At 37.0% G+C, this 16,292-nt stretch overlaps 1 protein-coding gene across 1 annotated transcript; it reads left to right on the top strand.

Annotated features, from left to right (window-relative positions):
• The first annotated feature begins 207 nt into the window (after positions 1–207).
• Positions 208–1,048, top strand: LOC140181340 (uncharacterized). Its single transcript, XM_072224879.1, has 2 exons — positions 208–474; positions 563–1,048. The coding sequence occupies exons 1-2, from the start codon at positions 208–210 to the stop codon at positions 1,046–1,048; spliced, it is 753 nt and encodes a 250-aa protein (XP_072080980.1).
• The last annotated feature ends 15,244 nt before the right edge of the window (positions 1,049–16,292 follow it).

Genomic DNA, 16,292 nt, shown 5'->3' on the forward strand with positions numbered 1-16,292 from the left:
AACCGTTACCAGGGCAATGGCAGCTAAGACAAAACAGGAGGCTTTGAGTCAGATACAGGGCGTCTTTAGGGAGCAGTACAAGTGAATAAACGACTACTGCCATGAACTCCTAAGAACAAACCCAGGTTCCACAGTGATTCTGAAGGTTATTAGATCACCAGATTTTGCTCAAGAGAGACAGAACGCAGAACTGATGTTTTCCAAAGAATGTATGTATGCTTTGATGCTTGCAAGAAAAGTTTTCAACATTGCAGAAGGTTCATTGGGCTGGACGGTTGCTTCTTGAAAACCCCCCAAGGTGGACAACTGTTGACTGCAGTCGAAAGAGACCCAAATGACCAGATTCTTCCAATTGCGTATGCGGTTGTGGAGGCGGAAACTAAAGACTCTTGGGTCTGGTTTCTGCGTCACCTGTCTGATGACTTAGGCCCACACAACCTTGCAAAGTGCACATTTATGTCTGATCAGCAAAAGGTAACTCACCATATATCAGCAATGCAACTTGTCCTTGTATACATTTATATATGAACTAATAGTTTGAAATCTTACCTTCTGTAAACAGGGCTTATTGCCGGCATTTGAAGAGGTCATTCCAGGGGTGGATAACAGGTTCTGTGTCAGGCATCTCTACAGCAACTTCAGGAAAAAGTTTTCTAGTTTAGAGCTAAAGAACAAGATGTGGAGGTGTGCTAAAGCAAGTCATTGGCAGAGCTGGGAGAAGGAGATGAAAAATTTGCGAGTTCTGAATGAGGGAGCATTTAGACATCTCAATGGCATTCCACCAAGGTTCTGGTCAAGATCCAGGTTTACCTTCCTATCTAAATGTGACAGTCTTGTTAATAACATGAGTGAGAGTTTCAATGCTGTGTTAGTAGAAGCAAGAGAGAAACCAATTGTGAGCATGTTAGAGGATATTAGGGTTTATATGATGACTAGATGGGCTGCAAATAGGGAAAGGGTTCTTAATTATCCAGGAAATATTATGCCAATGATTACCAAGAAATTAGAGAAACGGGCAAGCTTAGCTAGGGACTGGAGGCCTTACTAGTCATCTGCTAGCAACTACGAGGTTATGTGTGGTCTAGATAAGTATGTTGTGGATCTGGCTGCTGGTGAATGTTCTTGCAGGACTTGGCAAATGAGTGGGATTCCTTGTCCTCATGCCATCAGCTGCATCACCTTCAAGGGCCTTAATTTGGAATCATATGTGGCTGACTGCTACAAGAAGGAGGCCTACATCAAGTGCTACCAGGAGGTGATACACCCTGTAAACGGCCCAGAGCTATGGAAGAGGACTCAATATGATGATGTCATCCCACCTCCATACAGGAGGCCAAGCCACAGACCGATGAAGAAGAGGAAAAGAGGGGCTGCAGATGAAGACAATAGAAGCCAGACTCATCTGTCACGGAGGGGAGAAGTCCAGAGATGCTCCAACTGTGGTGGAGTTGGACACAAGAAGAGCGGCTGCAGCCAGCCTAAGAAGAGGGTAAGAGGGTCTGTGATATGCTATTCTAGGGTTCAACTACCATTATGATTGCCAACTATATAATTTTACTGCTATATGATATGTGTGTAACTTTCTATATGATTTTCATAACTATTGTAGGCCCAAAGTTCAACCAAAAGAGCTAAGAAGAATGCACCTAAGCTGGCACCTGGTCAGACAGCTTGGGGAGGGAGAAAGAGGAATACTGCACCATCACCAACCAATCTGTCAACATCCCATACCAGGAAAACTCCCACAAGGCCCAAGAAACATGAAGCCCGGCCCACCACAGAAGCACCTCAGCCCAAGAAAGCTTCCACCAAGCCCAAGAAAGCATCCACTCAGCCTAACATCCTGGCCCAGACCAAGAACAAGGCTGCATCTTCTGCAACCTCCACCAGCAACAAACAGCCTCCTAGCCAGCCATCTGTGAGGAAGAGGCCCTTTTCTGTGATTCAATGCAGTGCACCTCATCTACCCCTGCAGAAGCTGAGGTTGATGGCCAAGTTACTCCCATCTCAGTGGGGAAATCTTTAGCATTTGAGTGTGAAATCTTTTGTGACTCTTGTGTTAATGTTTTGCAAGCAGTGTTTTTAAATTTGGTATTGGCTATTTACATTAAGAACATTACCTTAGTTACATTGGTTTGAGTACTGTATTTTGGTATTGGCTATTTACATTAAGAACATTACCTTAGTTACATTGGTTTGAGTACTGTATTTTGGTATTAAGTGCCTGAGGACACTTGAAGTGTTGCTTCTCTGTTTTTTGGTACTAGGCATGTGGAGGCAAACACAAAATATTTGTGTATGTTTTAACTAGTCATAAAATGAAATATTCCATTACTAATTGCTGAATTTTCAGATATTCTATTGAATGCTTTTCTGCTTTGCTCATAAACTACTTCTTTTACATTACAAAATAACACAACTCCACCATTAAAGAAAGTGACAATTTGGGCAACATTAAACAACACTTTTCTTCATTAATTCAAACAGTTTCAAAGATGCTACAAACCTATACCACTGTAACATCACAGAATACCCTCAAACTCTACCCACACAACACAGGAAACCTCATAACATTCCCTACCAAATCATCTATAACCTAAATGCATTCCATTCGGGTGCTTCAAGTTGTAACGATTCTGCAGGAATAAGAACAAAAAGCCCACCCACCCAGCAAAACATAGAGCAGCCACAACCCAAAGCTTGGTCTCCAACTCCTTCAATCTTGCCTTTAATTTCGTTATCTTCCTCCTATTTCTTGCAAATTCAACCTCTTGCTGAACACCTCCAGGTTCCGGATCTGCCCATCTGAAGAAATCACACCCATCCTGAACCTAATAGGAGCCACAGAATCATATGAAGAAATCCCAAATTCTCAGACCCACATTAGCAAAATAGGAAGAACACTTTACCTCATAGTATACACAACCCCAAAATCTTCGTCCAGGGTTATCCTTCATCGATGATGTTCGCAAAATCGGCATCTCACCATGGCCACAGAGCAACTCCTTTGCATCTGAACGAAAACGTGAGGCTCTTGAGCTCTGGGAAGCCATGGACGCCATTGTCTCCTGAACCCTAGCCGTCGACCTTCAGCAGCAGCTCCCGTCGTTATTCCTCCCTCCCCTGCACTTCACATTCATTCAATTTCTTGATTTAATCCTTCTATTATTATTTATTTATATTAATTAACGTTTCCCATATCCGTTAAAACGGTTGTAAATAAACCTAACGACCACAGGGGTAAAATCGTCCGAGGGACAATTTTAAAACAAACCGGAACCTAAGGGACCTTTTTGTTGCGAAAAAAAGGCGAGGGACGAAATAAATTTTTGGCCTCTACGTTAGGGACAAAAATCATACTTAACCCTTATCTATTCTACTATAAATACACTGTCACTCTTAGGTATATTTCGGTCCCAATCTACTAAAAACTTGCTTAAACCCTTGTTAACTTAGGCATCAAAGTCTCTTGCAAGTATCACCCCCACCTCCTCACGAGGGACTCGGACAGCGGCACCTCAGCGCTAAAGGAAGTCGGACGTTGCCATATAGAAAGCCTCCTCACGTCTGGGCCCAATAAGCAACTCAGTTTCAGGTAACCCTCGGAACATTAGCACCGTTGCCGGGGACCTGGAAGTCTACACCCCACCATGGCGGACAAACGCACTGCCTCTGTGTTCGAGCCAGAACCTCACAACGATGACCAAGCATTTGCGCTACCCTCACCACGGGAGAGAACAAGCGCCCCCCATGGGGAAGGAACACCAGAAAATTCCCATCCATGACGAATCCACTCAGAAGTACATTCACCCGAGGTAGAGGAACCTCCCCATCCGATGGAGATATTAGGACTAGTGTAGGGACATCGCGGTCGATTGGAACAGCTCGAGCAGGAAGCTAAATGACACCAAGAATTAGAAAGAGAATTACAAAAGAAAGTACACTGATGGAGAGAGCTGGAGGAAAAGCTCTCAAAGTTAGAGGTCGAACTTCAAAATTGGAGCCATCAGACAGATCGGGAGGAAAGTCCTCTGGGAGGGGAGGATCCGTTCATTGAAGAGAACATGCGAGCCAGGGTTCCCAGAAACTTTAAAACCCTCGACATGGATCTCTATGATGGAACGACCACCCGAGACACCACCTTAGCAATTTTAAAATTCGGATGTATTTAGCTGATGCATCCGATGCGACGCGTTGCAAAGCCTTTCCAACAACACTGACCAAAGCCGCAATGAAGTGGATTGACAATTTACCACCCATGTCGATAACCTGCTTTGATGACTTGGAAAGGAAGTTCCTTACCCAATTTTCAATTCAGAATGACAAGGTCAAGCATGCTCCAAGCCTGCTGGGGTCAAACAAGAAGTCGGAGAAACCCTCCGAGATTATATGGAGAGATTCAACAAATCTTGTTTAGAAATACAAAATTTATCTTCTGAAGCAATAATAATGGGTTTGGTTAACAGCCTTAGAGAAGAGCCGTTCTCCCAATCAATATCTAAGCGACACCTGACTTTCTTGTACGAGTGGGTAGAGAAATATATCAACATGGAGGAGAATTCTTGACTTAGAGAACCAGCTCCAAGGCTAAACCCTTCTTACCAAGTTTGGGATAAGAAAAATGAGGCTAAGAAAAGGGAGGAGTACAACTCGAAAGAACCTCAAAGATACCACAACTACACCCTGCTCCGAGCATCTCTTGTTGATGTTTACAGGAAGATCTGTCACACTGAAAAGCTTCTACCTCCTTGCCCCATCAATCACAAAAAGGCTGGAAGCCGGTCAGAATATTGTGAATATCACAAGCTATATGGATATTCTACTAATGACTATTATGACTTAAAGAACGTCGTAGAAAAGTTGGCCAGGGAAGGTCGCTAGAAAGATACCTGGCCGAGAGGTTAGACGACCCCAGGAAAACGAAGAGAGATGACGATGACAGAGGACGACGAGACCGACCCCCACAACTCTTGAGAACATAATAAATGGAGGGTTTGCAGGAGGGGTAATCACCAAATCCTCGCGTAAAAGACATCTCAAAGAAGTATGTCAAGTCGTGGAAGATAATAAAACTCCCGACTTACCAACAATCTCATTTACCAAAGAAGATGCACAAGGAATGACACCGGGCCATGACGATTCTGTAGTAATTACAATGATTCTCACTAATGCCAATCTACATAGAACTTTGGAGAACCAAGGGAGTTCGACTGACATACTTTTGAGCCCACTTTTGATAAGCTCGGACTAGAAGAAAAGAATTTAAAGGCATATTCGGACAACTTTTTTAGTTTGGGGACACACAGATCTGATCCCTTGGATTCATCTCGTTATACACCACCTTTGGTAAAGGCACAAGTAGGGGTGGCAAAACGGGTTCAACCCGTCAGGGCCGACCCGCTAAACCCACTAAAAAGGCGGGTCGGGCTAGAATTTGGAGCCCTCCAAATTAAAAAAATCCGCCAAACCCGCACCGCCAAATTGGCGGGTTTTGGCGGGCCGGGCCGGGCCGCCGAGTCGAAGATTTTTTTCTTTTTTTTATTAAATAAAAGAGTGATTACTATTATAAAATTAATAATTATAGAATTTTCAAACACTTTTTTTTTTCATTTTTTGTTTTTATTCTTTTTTTAGTTATTAACTTTATTTATTTTATTTCACAATTTCTTATATATGCTCAAATTATGTGACTTATTTTTTAAAATAAAGATAGTTCTATTGATAAATATTATTTTGAACAATTTTATTGAAGTTAAAAATTAAAAAAAGATAGTAAAAAGATTATATTATAATTTGACTATTTTTTATTTGTATTTGATTTTTTAATTATTATTTTTAGTTAATTTTAATGAATTTTATTTTTCAAAAAGACTCAAGCGGGCTAGCCCGCCGATCCGCCAATCCACCATAAAGCGGGACGAGCTAGCATTTTGAGCCCATCTTAGTTAGCGGGGCAGGCCAGCCCGCTTTGCCACCCCTAGGCACAAGATCAAGAATGTTAAGCATTGACTACATTATAGTCGACGTCATATCTACTTAGAATGCCTTAATAGGTTAGACCACTTTAAATCGATTAGCGGCAGTTGTCTCTAATACCTCACATATGTATGAAGTTCCCAACTGCAGAAGGAATCGCTACCGTAAAAGAAGATCAGAAGGTAGCCAGAAAATATTACAACGAAAGCCTCAACTTAAGAGGCAGTATAAGTGGTAAAGAAGTTAATACTATTGAGCTCGCTGGTATCCGAGTTCGGGAAGAGCTACGTCCCCAACTTGAAGGAAAGATTGAAGGAAAGATAGAAAAGGTACAAATCGGAGATCAGGCAAAAAAGACAACGAGTATAGGGGCCAACCTAGAGGAAGGTCTAAAGGCAGAACTTGTTGATCTCTTATAAAGGAACTCCGACCTCTTCGCTTGAAAGCCTCCAATATGCCTGGTATAGACCTTGACCTCATGTCTCACAAGCTTGCCATTTATCCAGGCTCTCGACCTATTCAGCAAAAGTGGCAGAAGCTCGGTCCTAAAAGGACACAGATCATCGAAGAACAAGTGCAAGCCTTATTAGAAGTTGGGTTTATAAGAGAGGTAAAGTTTCCTTTGTAGATGGCTAATGTGATCCTTGTAAAAAAGTAGAATGAAAAATGAAAGATGTACGTCAATTACACCGACCTCAACAAAGCTTGCCCCAAGGCAAGAAAGTAAGAACTAAAGCACAGAGTTTGTTTCTTATAGCTTCCTAAGCTTGTTGAGTTCTTCTCCTTCATGGTTCTCATTTAGTAGTTTTTTTTCTCAGTTTTGTCTGTCTGAGTCTGATTGAAAAAGACAAACATGGTGAAGTTTGTAAGAAAAAGCCAATAAGAGGTAAAAGACAGTGAGTTAAACTTGGAGAAAAAGCCTTAAGATGTCTCAGTTTTCTTTGTACATCTTTTTGTTTTGTATCATAATCTTGTGGAAATTCCCTTACAAGTTGGGTTAGCACTTGGCTGTTGAAAGCTAGATTGAGGTCTAGTCAAATTTAGATTGGATTAGAATTTGGATTTGTCCTAGATAGGATTGGGTAGATCCTAGGGAAAGATGGGTGTATGTACCTTGTGAAAAAGATAGTGAAATTCCATCATAATTGTGATGGAGACTGGATGTAGGCTACATTACACTGAGTAGCTGAACCAGGATACTTCTGGGTGTCACTCTCTCTTCTCTGCTCTTTTATTGTTTTTGCAATTCAGGAGACAAAAAGGAAAGTATCTCCTAACTCAATAGGAGACAAAAACAAAAATATCTCCTAAGTTCTCTTGATTAAAAGCGAAAGTTAAACTCAACAGAAAAGGTAGCCAAGATTCAACCCCCCTTCTCTTAGCCACTGATAACCATCAAAGGATAACGAGACACTAAGGTTAAACTTGGTGAAAGTTTTCAAGCATCCAGTCTTGAATTTGAAAGTATCTAGACAATAGTCGCTGGTCTAAACTACAGTTTGTGTTGTGTTTGCTTTAACTCCTGCATAGAGATAGAATATGTGTAGGTGGGTTCATGGGTTGAGATTTTCTGATGGTTATGCTTTTAATTTGGATAAATATACAAATTTCGTTCAACGAAATATTATGGAGATGAAGAGACATGATTGCCACATCTTTGTAGAGTCATTGTTGCCATTACTTTTAGAGAACTACCCACCAACATTTGAAAATTCTTTACTAAGTTAAGTGAGTTCTTTAGAAAGTTGTGTTCCACTAAAATTATAATGGATGGTCTCTTAGTTATGGAGAAAAATATTTCTATCATCTGTGCAAGTCAAAGATAATATTTTTCCTAATGTGATAGAACACTTACCAGTTTACCTTCCATATGAAGCAAGAGTTTGCGAGCAGGTCTAATTTAGTTGAATGTATCCGTTTGAGAGATTAATTGGTTCATTTAAGAGAAATGTGAAGAACATAGCTCAAATTAAGGGTTCTATATATGATGCATTCTTAGCAAAAGAGACTTTTGCATTTTGCTCATTCTATTTTGAACCTCATGTACAATCACGAAGAAATCGAGTCAATAGGAATGATGACATAGAAGAGTCATCTTCGGTACAACCCAATTTATCAATCTTTGTTTAAGACGGTATTGCAATGAGGGCAAGCACTGATTGTTCCTCGGATGAGAAGGAAACACTAGTTGTCTACTTGCACGTCTTTCTTAATTGTGATGAAGTTTTAGACTTTGTCAAGTAAGTAATCTCATTTTACTTGTTAGGTTATTTGACTTAAATATTATGTTGTTTCTACCATGTATTATATAATACGACAATTGTTTTGTTTAATAGGTTATTCTATGAGACAAATCTTGATGTGGTCCTTAATTAATTTTCAAGTTGGTTCAAGAACTACGTATGGGATAACCTATATGACACAATAAACTTCGATCTAGTTCCATTTAGTTAGGTTCCAATAAATAAAGTTATGAGCTATATAATTTACGATGTAAATAGATATACATTTCATCCTTATTGGTGGACAATAGAAAAAAAAAACGCTGGAGTGTGGGAGTGAGGCAATGCAAATAGTGGTCAAGGTGATCGGTATGGTGGTATTGCACCACATACTCCAATTAGAATATTTTTATCATGTTACCTACAAAGTTTTTTTTGGTTCAGATACGAATGGTTTGATATGTGTCCATGAAACACAAAAACATAAAGATTACAACATAATCGAGGTAAATGGCACCAAGAAGTCAAATTGAATATGATGGACAAGAAACTCAAGAATTATTCCAAGTTGGCAACCCACTCTTAGCTTTCTAGGACAGTGCTTGAAACTGATGCTCCAATCAATCTAGTTTTCCTATAGCGGATGATGAAGTGATTGAGCTTTAATCGGAAATTCCATGCAAGTTGTAGAAGAAGTAGTGGAAGGGGTTAAATGATGATAAAGATGAATTTGATGATGATGATGATGTTAGCTCTGAAAATAGTGATGGTAACCTCTATCTTTCGGAATTAGATTAGGATAATAGTTTATATTCATGTATTTTTAAACTTTAATTTTTAAAAGTATCTAATTCATTGCTTATATTTATGTTCATGTATATCACTTTTGTTAGCTTGATAATTTATTGATTATTGTTTATATTAACTATCAAACAATAGTGGTTGGTTGTGGGCAAGGTAATAGTCGTGGTCAAGGAAGGGGGTAAAAAACGATGACCTTTGGTACTCTTGAAGTTACATTCTTATCACCGTCTGTCTCAGATCCTCCCAGACCCACTGCATCATTAGCAAAATCCACCTCACACTTCCTGGTGATCACCTCTTTGCCTACACCAGATGTGACTCCACCTTGCCACAAACGACTTCACAACATGTAAACTCTTTATAGGCATCTGCAACAGAGCAAAACAACATGAAGCCAATGCCACTCGACAGATCCAATGGATAATAAATTTTATACGTGCCTTTGTTATTATTTCAATTCATTGTCTTTTATGATATTTCATGATATATATCATAATTATTGACATTTTTGTTTGTTGTTTAGTTTTATTCCCCATACTACAACAACTTAGGCCATAATGGATGTCATTAAATAGATGTATGTTATGGCATAGTCGAGTTACAGAAAAGATACCTTGGGAGGTTAGAGACAAGTGGTTTGAGAAGTGGAAGGTAAAATTAAACTTAATCACATTTTAATTACATTATGATCTTTATTTTAGTTTTACTGGTTATTAATGATCAATGTTTTCTGTATAAGAGACTTCAATTTGGATCACGAGCCCCACATTTTTTCCAGAAGACATTCAACTATTGCATGTGTCAACGTCTTCAGTAGATGCTTAAGGATGTCTGCCAAGGCAAGAAAGAGACCATACAGTGGTTGCATTGCGATACTTGAGGCACTACTTTGAGACTAATGCTAGCTTCAAGCGTTGCCAAACAACGAATATGGCAAATATGGCATTGGCAAGAGGTGACTTGTTCCATTGTAGAGACTTGGCAATCATCGTATCCATAAAAAGGAAGACAAATAATAATTAGTTTTGATTTTATTGATATCATCATTGTATTTATACTTGTCTTCATTTGTGCTTGACTATATGCTGACAAAAGGAGGATGGATCGCGAGCCGACTTACACTGAGGTGTTCAGGCATCTCCACACTAGGAAGGAGAAGAAAGCTCTATAAATGGATGAGCGATCCAAGTGTTTATATGTGAGTCTCAATCATTTTAATAGTTACTTTAAATAATATTAATTTCAACTGTGGTAACCAAATCTCTTTTTTTAGTGCATATGACAAGTATACAGAAATCTTGGAGATTCGACCCAGAAATCCGAGTAGAGTGCATAGGAAGGCGATGGATCAATTATTGCTACTATGGTGGATCCAAATGTGCTATGGCTAGAGATGGTTAGACAACCATACAAGATCATCATTTATGGACATGGATTTTTCTTACCAACACACTTTAATATGGTCCTCTAGTGGCATCCTCCACAACTACAAATGTATCTTCGCCTTCTCAGAAGACCATCACTGAATTGCATGAGCGGATCCGCAGTCTCACACAAAGTTTAGAGGATCAAGGTCGGTAATACCACGAAGTTGAGGACTGCATCTGTGACTTGCTCACTCGCTTTGATGAGCGTGAGTCATTGTTTATAGAGGATAAATAAACCATTTCAAAAACTTGTGCAGAAGTCTTGTGGAACTGAGAGGAAATCCCAAAATAAGGGAGGAGATGACTGCATACTATGAGCATATGTGAGCCGGATTGAGCTCTATGGGCAGGGGGTTGTCATCAACAACGATGCCATCATACCATCTACGTGGCCTTATAGTACATCTTAGTCGATTGTTCATTGCATCATTTATTTCATTTGATAATTTTTCATAATTGTACTACTAATATTTTTATTTATTACTTTAATAAAAATAAAAATATTAGACATTTTTAAGATTTATTTGTTACTTTGATAAGAAGAAAAATTTAAAAATAAATTTGAAAATATATATTTTGTTTAAAATTTTAGTTTTTTTTAATGCTTTTCTTTATCGTCGTTTTTTTTTTAATTATCCGACGATAACAAATGCATGAAATCGCCAAATAGCTAGCCCTTTTTCGTCGAATTTTTACGACAATAATATTAACTGTGTTAGTATTTGATACTCAAAATTTTTTTATCATCGTATTTTTATTTAAAATCTAATAGTACTAACCGAATTTCTTATAGTGACATACATATTTGTTGCAAACTATAACCCATTTTTATTGTATTTGCAAATGCATGTTTATTTGTGTAAACAAAACATGTTTATTTGTCTATATAAATCGTGTTTACTATTTGTCCGAGACTATTGGTCTTGGTTTTTCTATTTACAATTGCATGTTTTATCTTTCATTCATTCATGGAATAATTTTCATTCTATTAAACTACTCTCCCACCTTAACTCATGACAACAATAAAAAAAGCACCAATCCATAAATTCAGTTCAACAGAATTATTTCGATTAAAATTTCAGCCTATATATTTTAACTTTACCTTTGTAATTTTTTCAATCAAAAATACAAAACACAACATTCTTTATCTTTGCTACTTTTTAAGTTTTATTATGGTATCAAAGCTCGATTTTGAGTTCTGCTGACATCCATGAATAAACTAACTAATTCAGATCTTAAAACTCCTTCAACTCCCTTCCCACAATGAATAATCCTTCTTCTATTAATGATGTCATTGTCCCCTTACCTCCCTACTCTGTCCTAGGTCAAGGAGAAAGGGCACACTAGGACTTCATCAAGAGTGCACACTAGCAACTTCATCAAGAGCCTCTTTTGGGCCTTTCATTAGCCCAACACTCTTCTCTCATGACACTTCTAAGAAAGGTTGAAGCTCATCTTCCAGATTACAAAACTAGAAACAACCACTTTTCCAATAAAAAAACCCGTCCTTCAAACTAACTTGGGCTTTTGCCAAGTCCAACTACTCATTATCTTTGTTCTTTTGGTACTTTTTCTATTGTTAATAATTTTTTAAATCGAAATTCATTTTTGAATACTTGGATCATTGATGTTGGTATCACAGATCACATTGCATCAAATTTGTCTTGGTTCATTTCTTACACACAAATTTTTTCTATTATTGTCCATTTACTAAATGACTCTCAAATTACTGTTTTTTTATAAAAGAATTGTTCAATTGTCACCATCCTTATTTATTCATGTTATTTATTTACCTTATTTTAATTTTAATTTTAATATTATCTCCACCTCAAAAATCACTTCTGCATTCAAATGTGTACTCACTGCTTTATCTTTTTTTTGCACTCTACGGCCAACAATTTGGGGATGATTGATTTGAGCAGAATGAGAGAGGGATTGTATGTCTTTGAACCCAATTTCGGTAAAAATTCACCCATTACATATTTCATAAATTTCATCCAATCCCTACCTATTATACCTTCAAATATATGACATTTTCATTTAGGGCATCTTTCTGGAAAAAAACTCAATCATTTACGTAAATATTTTCCTTTTATTTCTATGCATCATGATGAGGCTTGTGACATTTGTCATCTTTCTAAGCAAAGAAAACTTCCATTTTCTCAAAATTTTAACAAAGTTAATGCAAGTTTTGATTTATTACATTTTAATATTTGGGGTCCGTTTTGACAAAATTCTATTCATAATGATAAATATTTTTTTACTATTGTTGATGATTTTAGTGGATTATTTTATTAAAATCAAAAGGAGAAGTGAAAAATTATGTAAAGAATTTTATTAATTTAATTGAAACACGATTCAACTCTAAAGTCAAAGTTGTCCATTCCGATAATGGACCATAATTCATTTTACATGATTTCTTTTGCTTCAAAGGACATTATTCATCAACGTAGTTGTGTTGAAACTCCTCAACAAAATGAAAGGGTAAAATGAAAGCATAAACATATTTTGAATATAGCTCGTGCTCTTATGTTTCAATCTAATTTACCATCATTTTTTGGTCTTATGCTATTAAACTTGATATTTATTTGCTTAATAGAGTTCCATCATCTGTAGTTAATTTTAAAACACCATTTGAGATTTTATTTAATTGTCCACCAAATTATCATGACCTTAAAATTTTTGGATACTTATGTTTTATTTCTACACTAATGGCAAATAGATCAAAATTTGATCAAAGAGCCAAAAAGATTGTATTTATTGGTTTTCAACATAGTTTTAAAGGATATATTATTTATGTTTTAGAAGATAAAAGAACTGAGATTTCTAAAAATGTAATTTTTTATGAAATGATATTGCCATTAGTCACAAAAAATGTCAAATTTCATACACATAGTCCAACATTGCCAAACACACCTTCTCAAAAAGAAGACTCAGTTAGTTTTCCAATTGGACCCTCACCCTTACCTATTGACCCACTTCCATCTAATTCTTTCTTTTCTCTAACAACCTCTTCTTATTTCTCACTGCCGTGTCCTAACCAACTTGAACCCATGCCCACCGAATCTATTTCAAGTCATACACCCTTCCCTCCTTCCGCAATAGACACTAGTCTACCATCACCTCTTCATCCCACGTCACCTTTCTCATCACCTGAGCAATCCCGTCCTCGTCATTCTGACTGACCTCACCGACCTCTAGCATATCTCTCTGATTACTTGTGCAATTCCTCTTTCATCTCTACAAATCTCTCTCCCTCAAAGTACCGATATCCTCTATCTTCAGTCATGTCTTTTTCTTCACTTTCATCTTCTCATCATAAGTTTCTTTTATCTCTATATTCTGATGTTGAGCTAAAGTCTTTTGAGGATGCCAATCAACACTCTAATTGGTGTAGTGCTATGAAAGATGAGCTGGATGCTCTTGAGTTAAACAAAACTTGGCATCTTATTGATTGCCCTGCAGGTGTTAAGCTGGTTGGCTGTAAATGGGTCTATTGCATCAAACGCAAGCTTGATGGTTCAGTTGATCAATATAAGGCATGCCTTGTGGCTAAAGGATTCACTCAGACTGAAGGTGTTGATTTCTTGAAAATCTTTTTCCCTATTGTCAAGCCTAGCATCATTAGATTGGTTTTGGCATTGGCCTCTTTGAAGCATTGGCCCATACATCAGTTGGATATCAATAATACTTTCTTGTATGTAGATCTTTCTGAAGATGTTTATATGACTCTGCTACCAGGGTTACATCTCCTCGACCGAATCAATGTTGTAAGCTGCTGAAGTCATTGTATAGTTTACAACAATCTAGTCATATGTGGTATGACAAACTTTCTCATCTTTTTCTATCTCATGAATATTAGCAGACCTTATCTGATTATAGTCTATTTGTTAAATTCACTGATGCTCAAATTTCTATCCTTCTGATCTATGTTGACGATATTATTCTCACTCGTAATTCCATTTCTGAACTTGCTGCCATTAAATCTATTTTGCACCAACACTTTTAAATTAAAGACTTGGATCCATTAAAATATTATTTGGGTATTGAGGTTGTTCAATCAGCGAAGGAAATTTGCTTATCTCAGAGAAAATACTATCTTGATCTTTTGGAGGATTTTAGTTTATTAGATGCTAAACCCACCTCTATTCCAATGGAAAGTGTCACAGGATTATATCAAGATAATAATCTCCTGCTATCTGACCCTTTCGCTTATCACCATTTGGTTGGGCATCTTATCTATCTCACCACTATCCAACCAGACATCATGGATGTCACTCAACAATTAAGTCAATTTATGGCATCTCCTACTGAATCTCATCTTCAAGCTGCCAAGCGTGTGTTACGATATTTGAAAACTAACTCCGACAAAGGACTTTTTTCCAAGAGAATCAGAAATTCAGCTTCTCGACTTTAGTGACTCTGATTGTGTCAGATGTCCCGTCACTCGGCGATCTTTAACAGGCTATTATTTCTTCTTGGGCAGCTCTTAATCTCTTGGAAGACCAGGAAACAAACCACTGTTGTCCGCTCATCCACTGAAGTAGAATATCGTGCACTTGCCAACACAACTTGTGAACTTCAATGGATACTAAATGTGTTACAATTTTTACGCATATCTCCTATCCACCCACCAATTTTATATTGTGATAACCAGAGTGCCCTTCATATTGCTGCTAATCCAATTTTTCATGAACGGACCAAATATTTAGAGGTTGATTGTCACTTGGTTTGACAGAAAGCTCAAACTGGAGTGATGAAACTTCTCTCCATTCCCTCCTCTGTGCAGCTAGCTGACATCTTCACCAAGTCTTTGTCTCTTCAATCCTTCTATCTTAATCTCAATAAATTCGGGGTTCTTAACATCTTTCATCCTCTAGCTTGCGGGGCGTATTAAGCTACTCTTCCACCTTAGTTCATGACAACAACAAAGAAGTCTCACATCAGCCCATAAATTCAACTCAACAAAATTATTTCGATTACAATATTAGCCTATATATTTAACTTTATCTTTATAATTTTTTCAATCAAAAAATACAAAACACAACCTTCTTTATCTTTGCGTATTCTTTATGTACTCTTTAAGTTTTATTACATTCAATTGAAAAAAAAATATAAAAATATTTAAAAATAAAAAAAAGAAAAAAAAGTAAGAAAAAATAAAAAGAAAAATCATAAATAAAGAACGGGATTGAGAAACATGTATTATATTCCTAAATTACTCTTTTTTAATATATCTATTTAAAAAAAATTATCAATACTAAAATTTGTAACTAAGACATGCTATAAAAGAAATACTTGATAAGTTGCTATATATGTTGATTATATTCCACATTTGTTATTGTTTTATATATTGAATTTAATTATGTTACGTGTAAATTAAAATTAGTCATTAAAATTTGTTATGAGTATAGAATGCATATTAAAATATAAAATGTACATTAAAAATAAACTAAACAACACATATATTTATATTTATATGGTAACTAATTTTAGTTGCTAATTTTAGTGTACGAATAACATTTTTTTATTAAATTTTACTTACTCACTCGCTCCTTAAAGCTTCTAAATTTTTCATTCTATATTGTTTCCTTTTTTTATTGGTTATTTTTATTCATTTTTTAACTCAATGACTTGATTTTAGATGGATGTGTTATTATATTTGTGATACAACAAAATACGAAAGAATTTTGCTAGCGAATCAAAAAGGATATAGCCAACAACAAGCCAACAAGTATATTTAAATTATATTATAGATGAGAGCCGCGGCGGTGCAGATGCATCAGGACGGTGGGCGACGGTGTCGACGAAAGAAGGACGGCGATGAGACGCTTAAAAGAGGTCGCACAACGCGATGAAAGAC

This window comes from Arachis hypogaea, chromosome 18 (genome assembly GCF_003086295.3).
Source record: "Arachis hypogaea cultivar Tifrunner chromosome 18, arahy.Tifrunner.gnm2.J5K5, whole genome shotgun sequence".
Classification (NCBI taxonomy): Eukaryota; Viridiplantae; Streptophyta; class Magnoliopsida; order Fabales; family Fabaceae; genus Arachis; species Arachis hypogaea.

Coding starts and splice junctions, on each gene's coding strand:
- LOC140181340 (XM_072224879.1), top strand. CDS start 208: ATGTATGTATGCTTTGATGCTTGCAAGAAAAGTTTTCAACATTGCAGA. Junction 475..562: donor TTATGTCTGATCAGCAAAAG/GTAACTCACCAT, acceptor TTCTGTAAACAG/GGCTTATTGCCGGCATTTGA.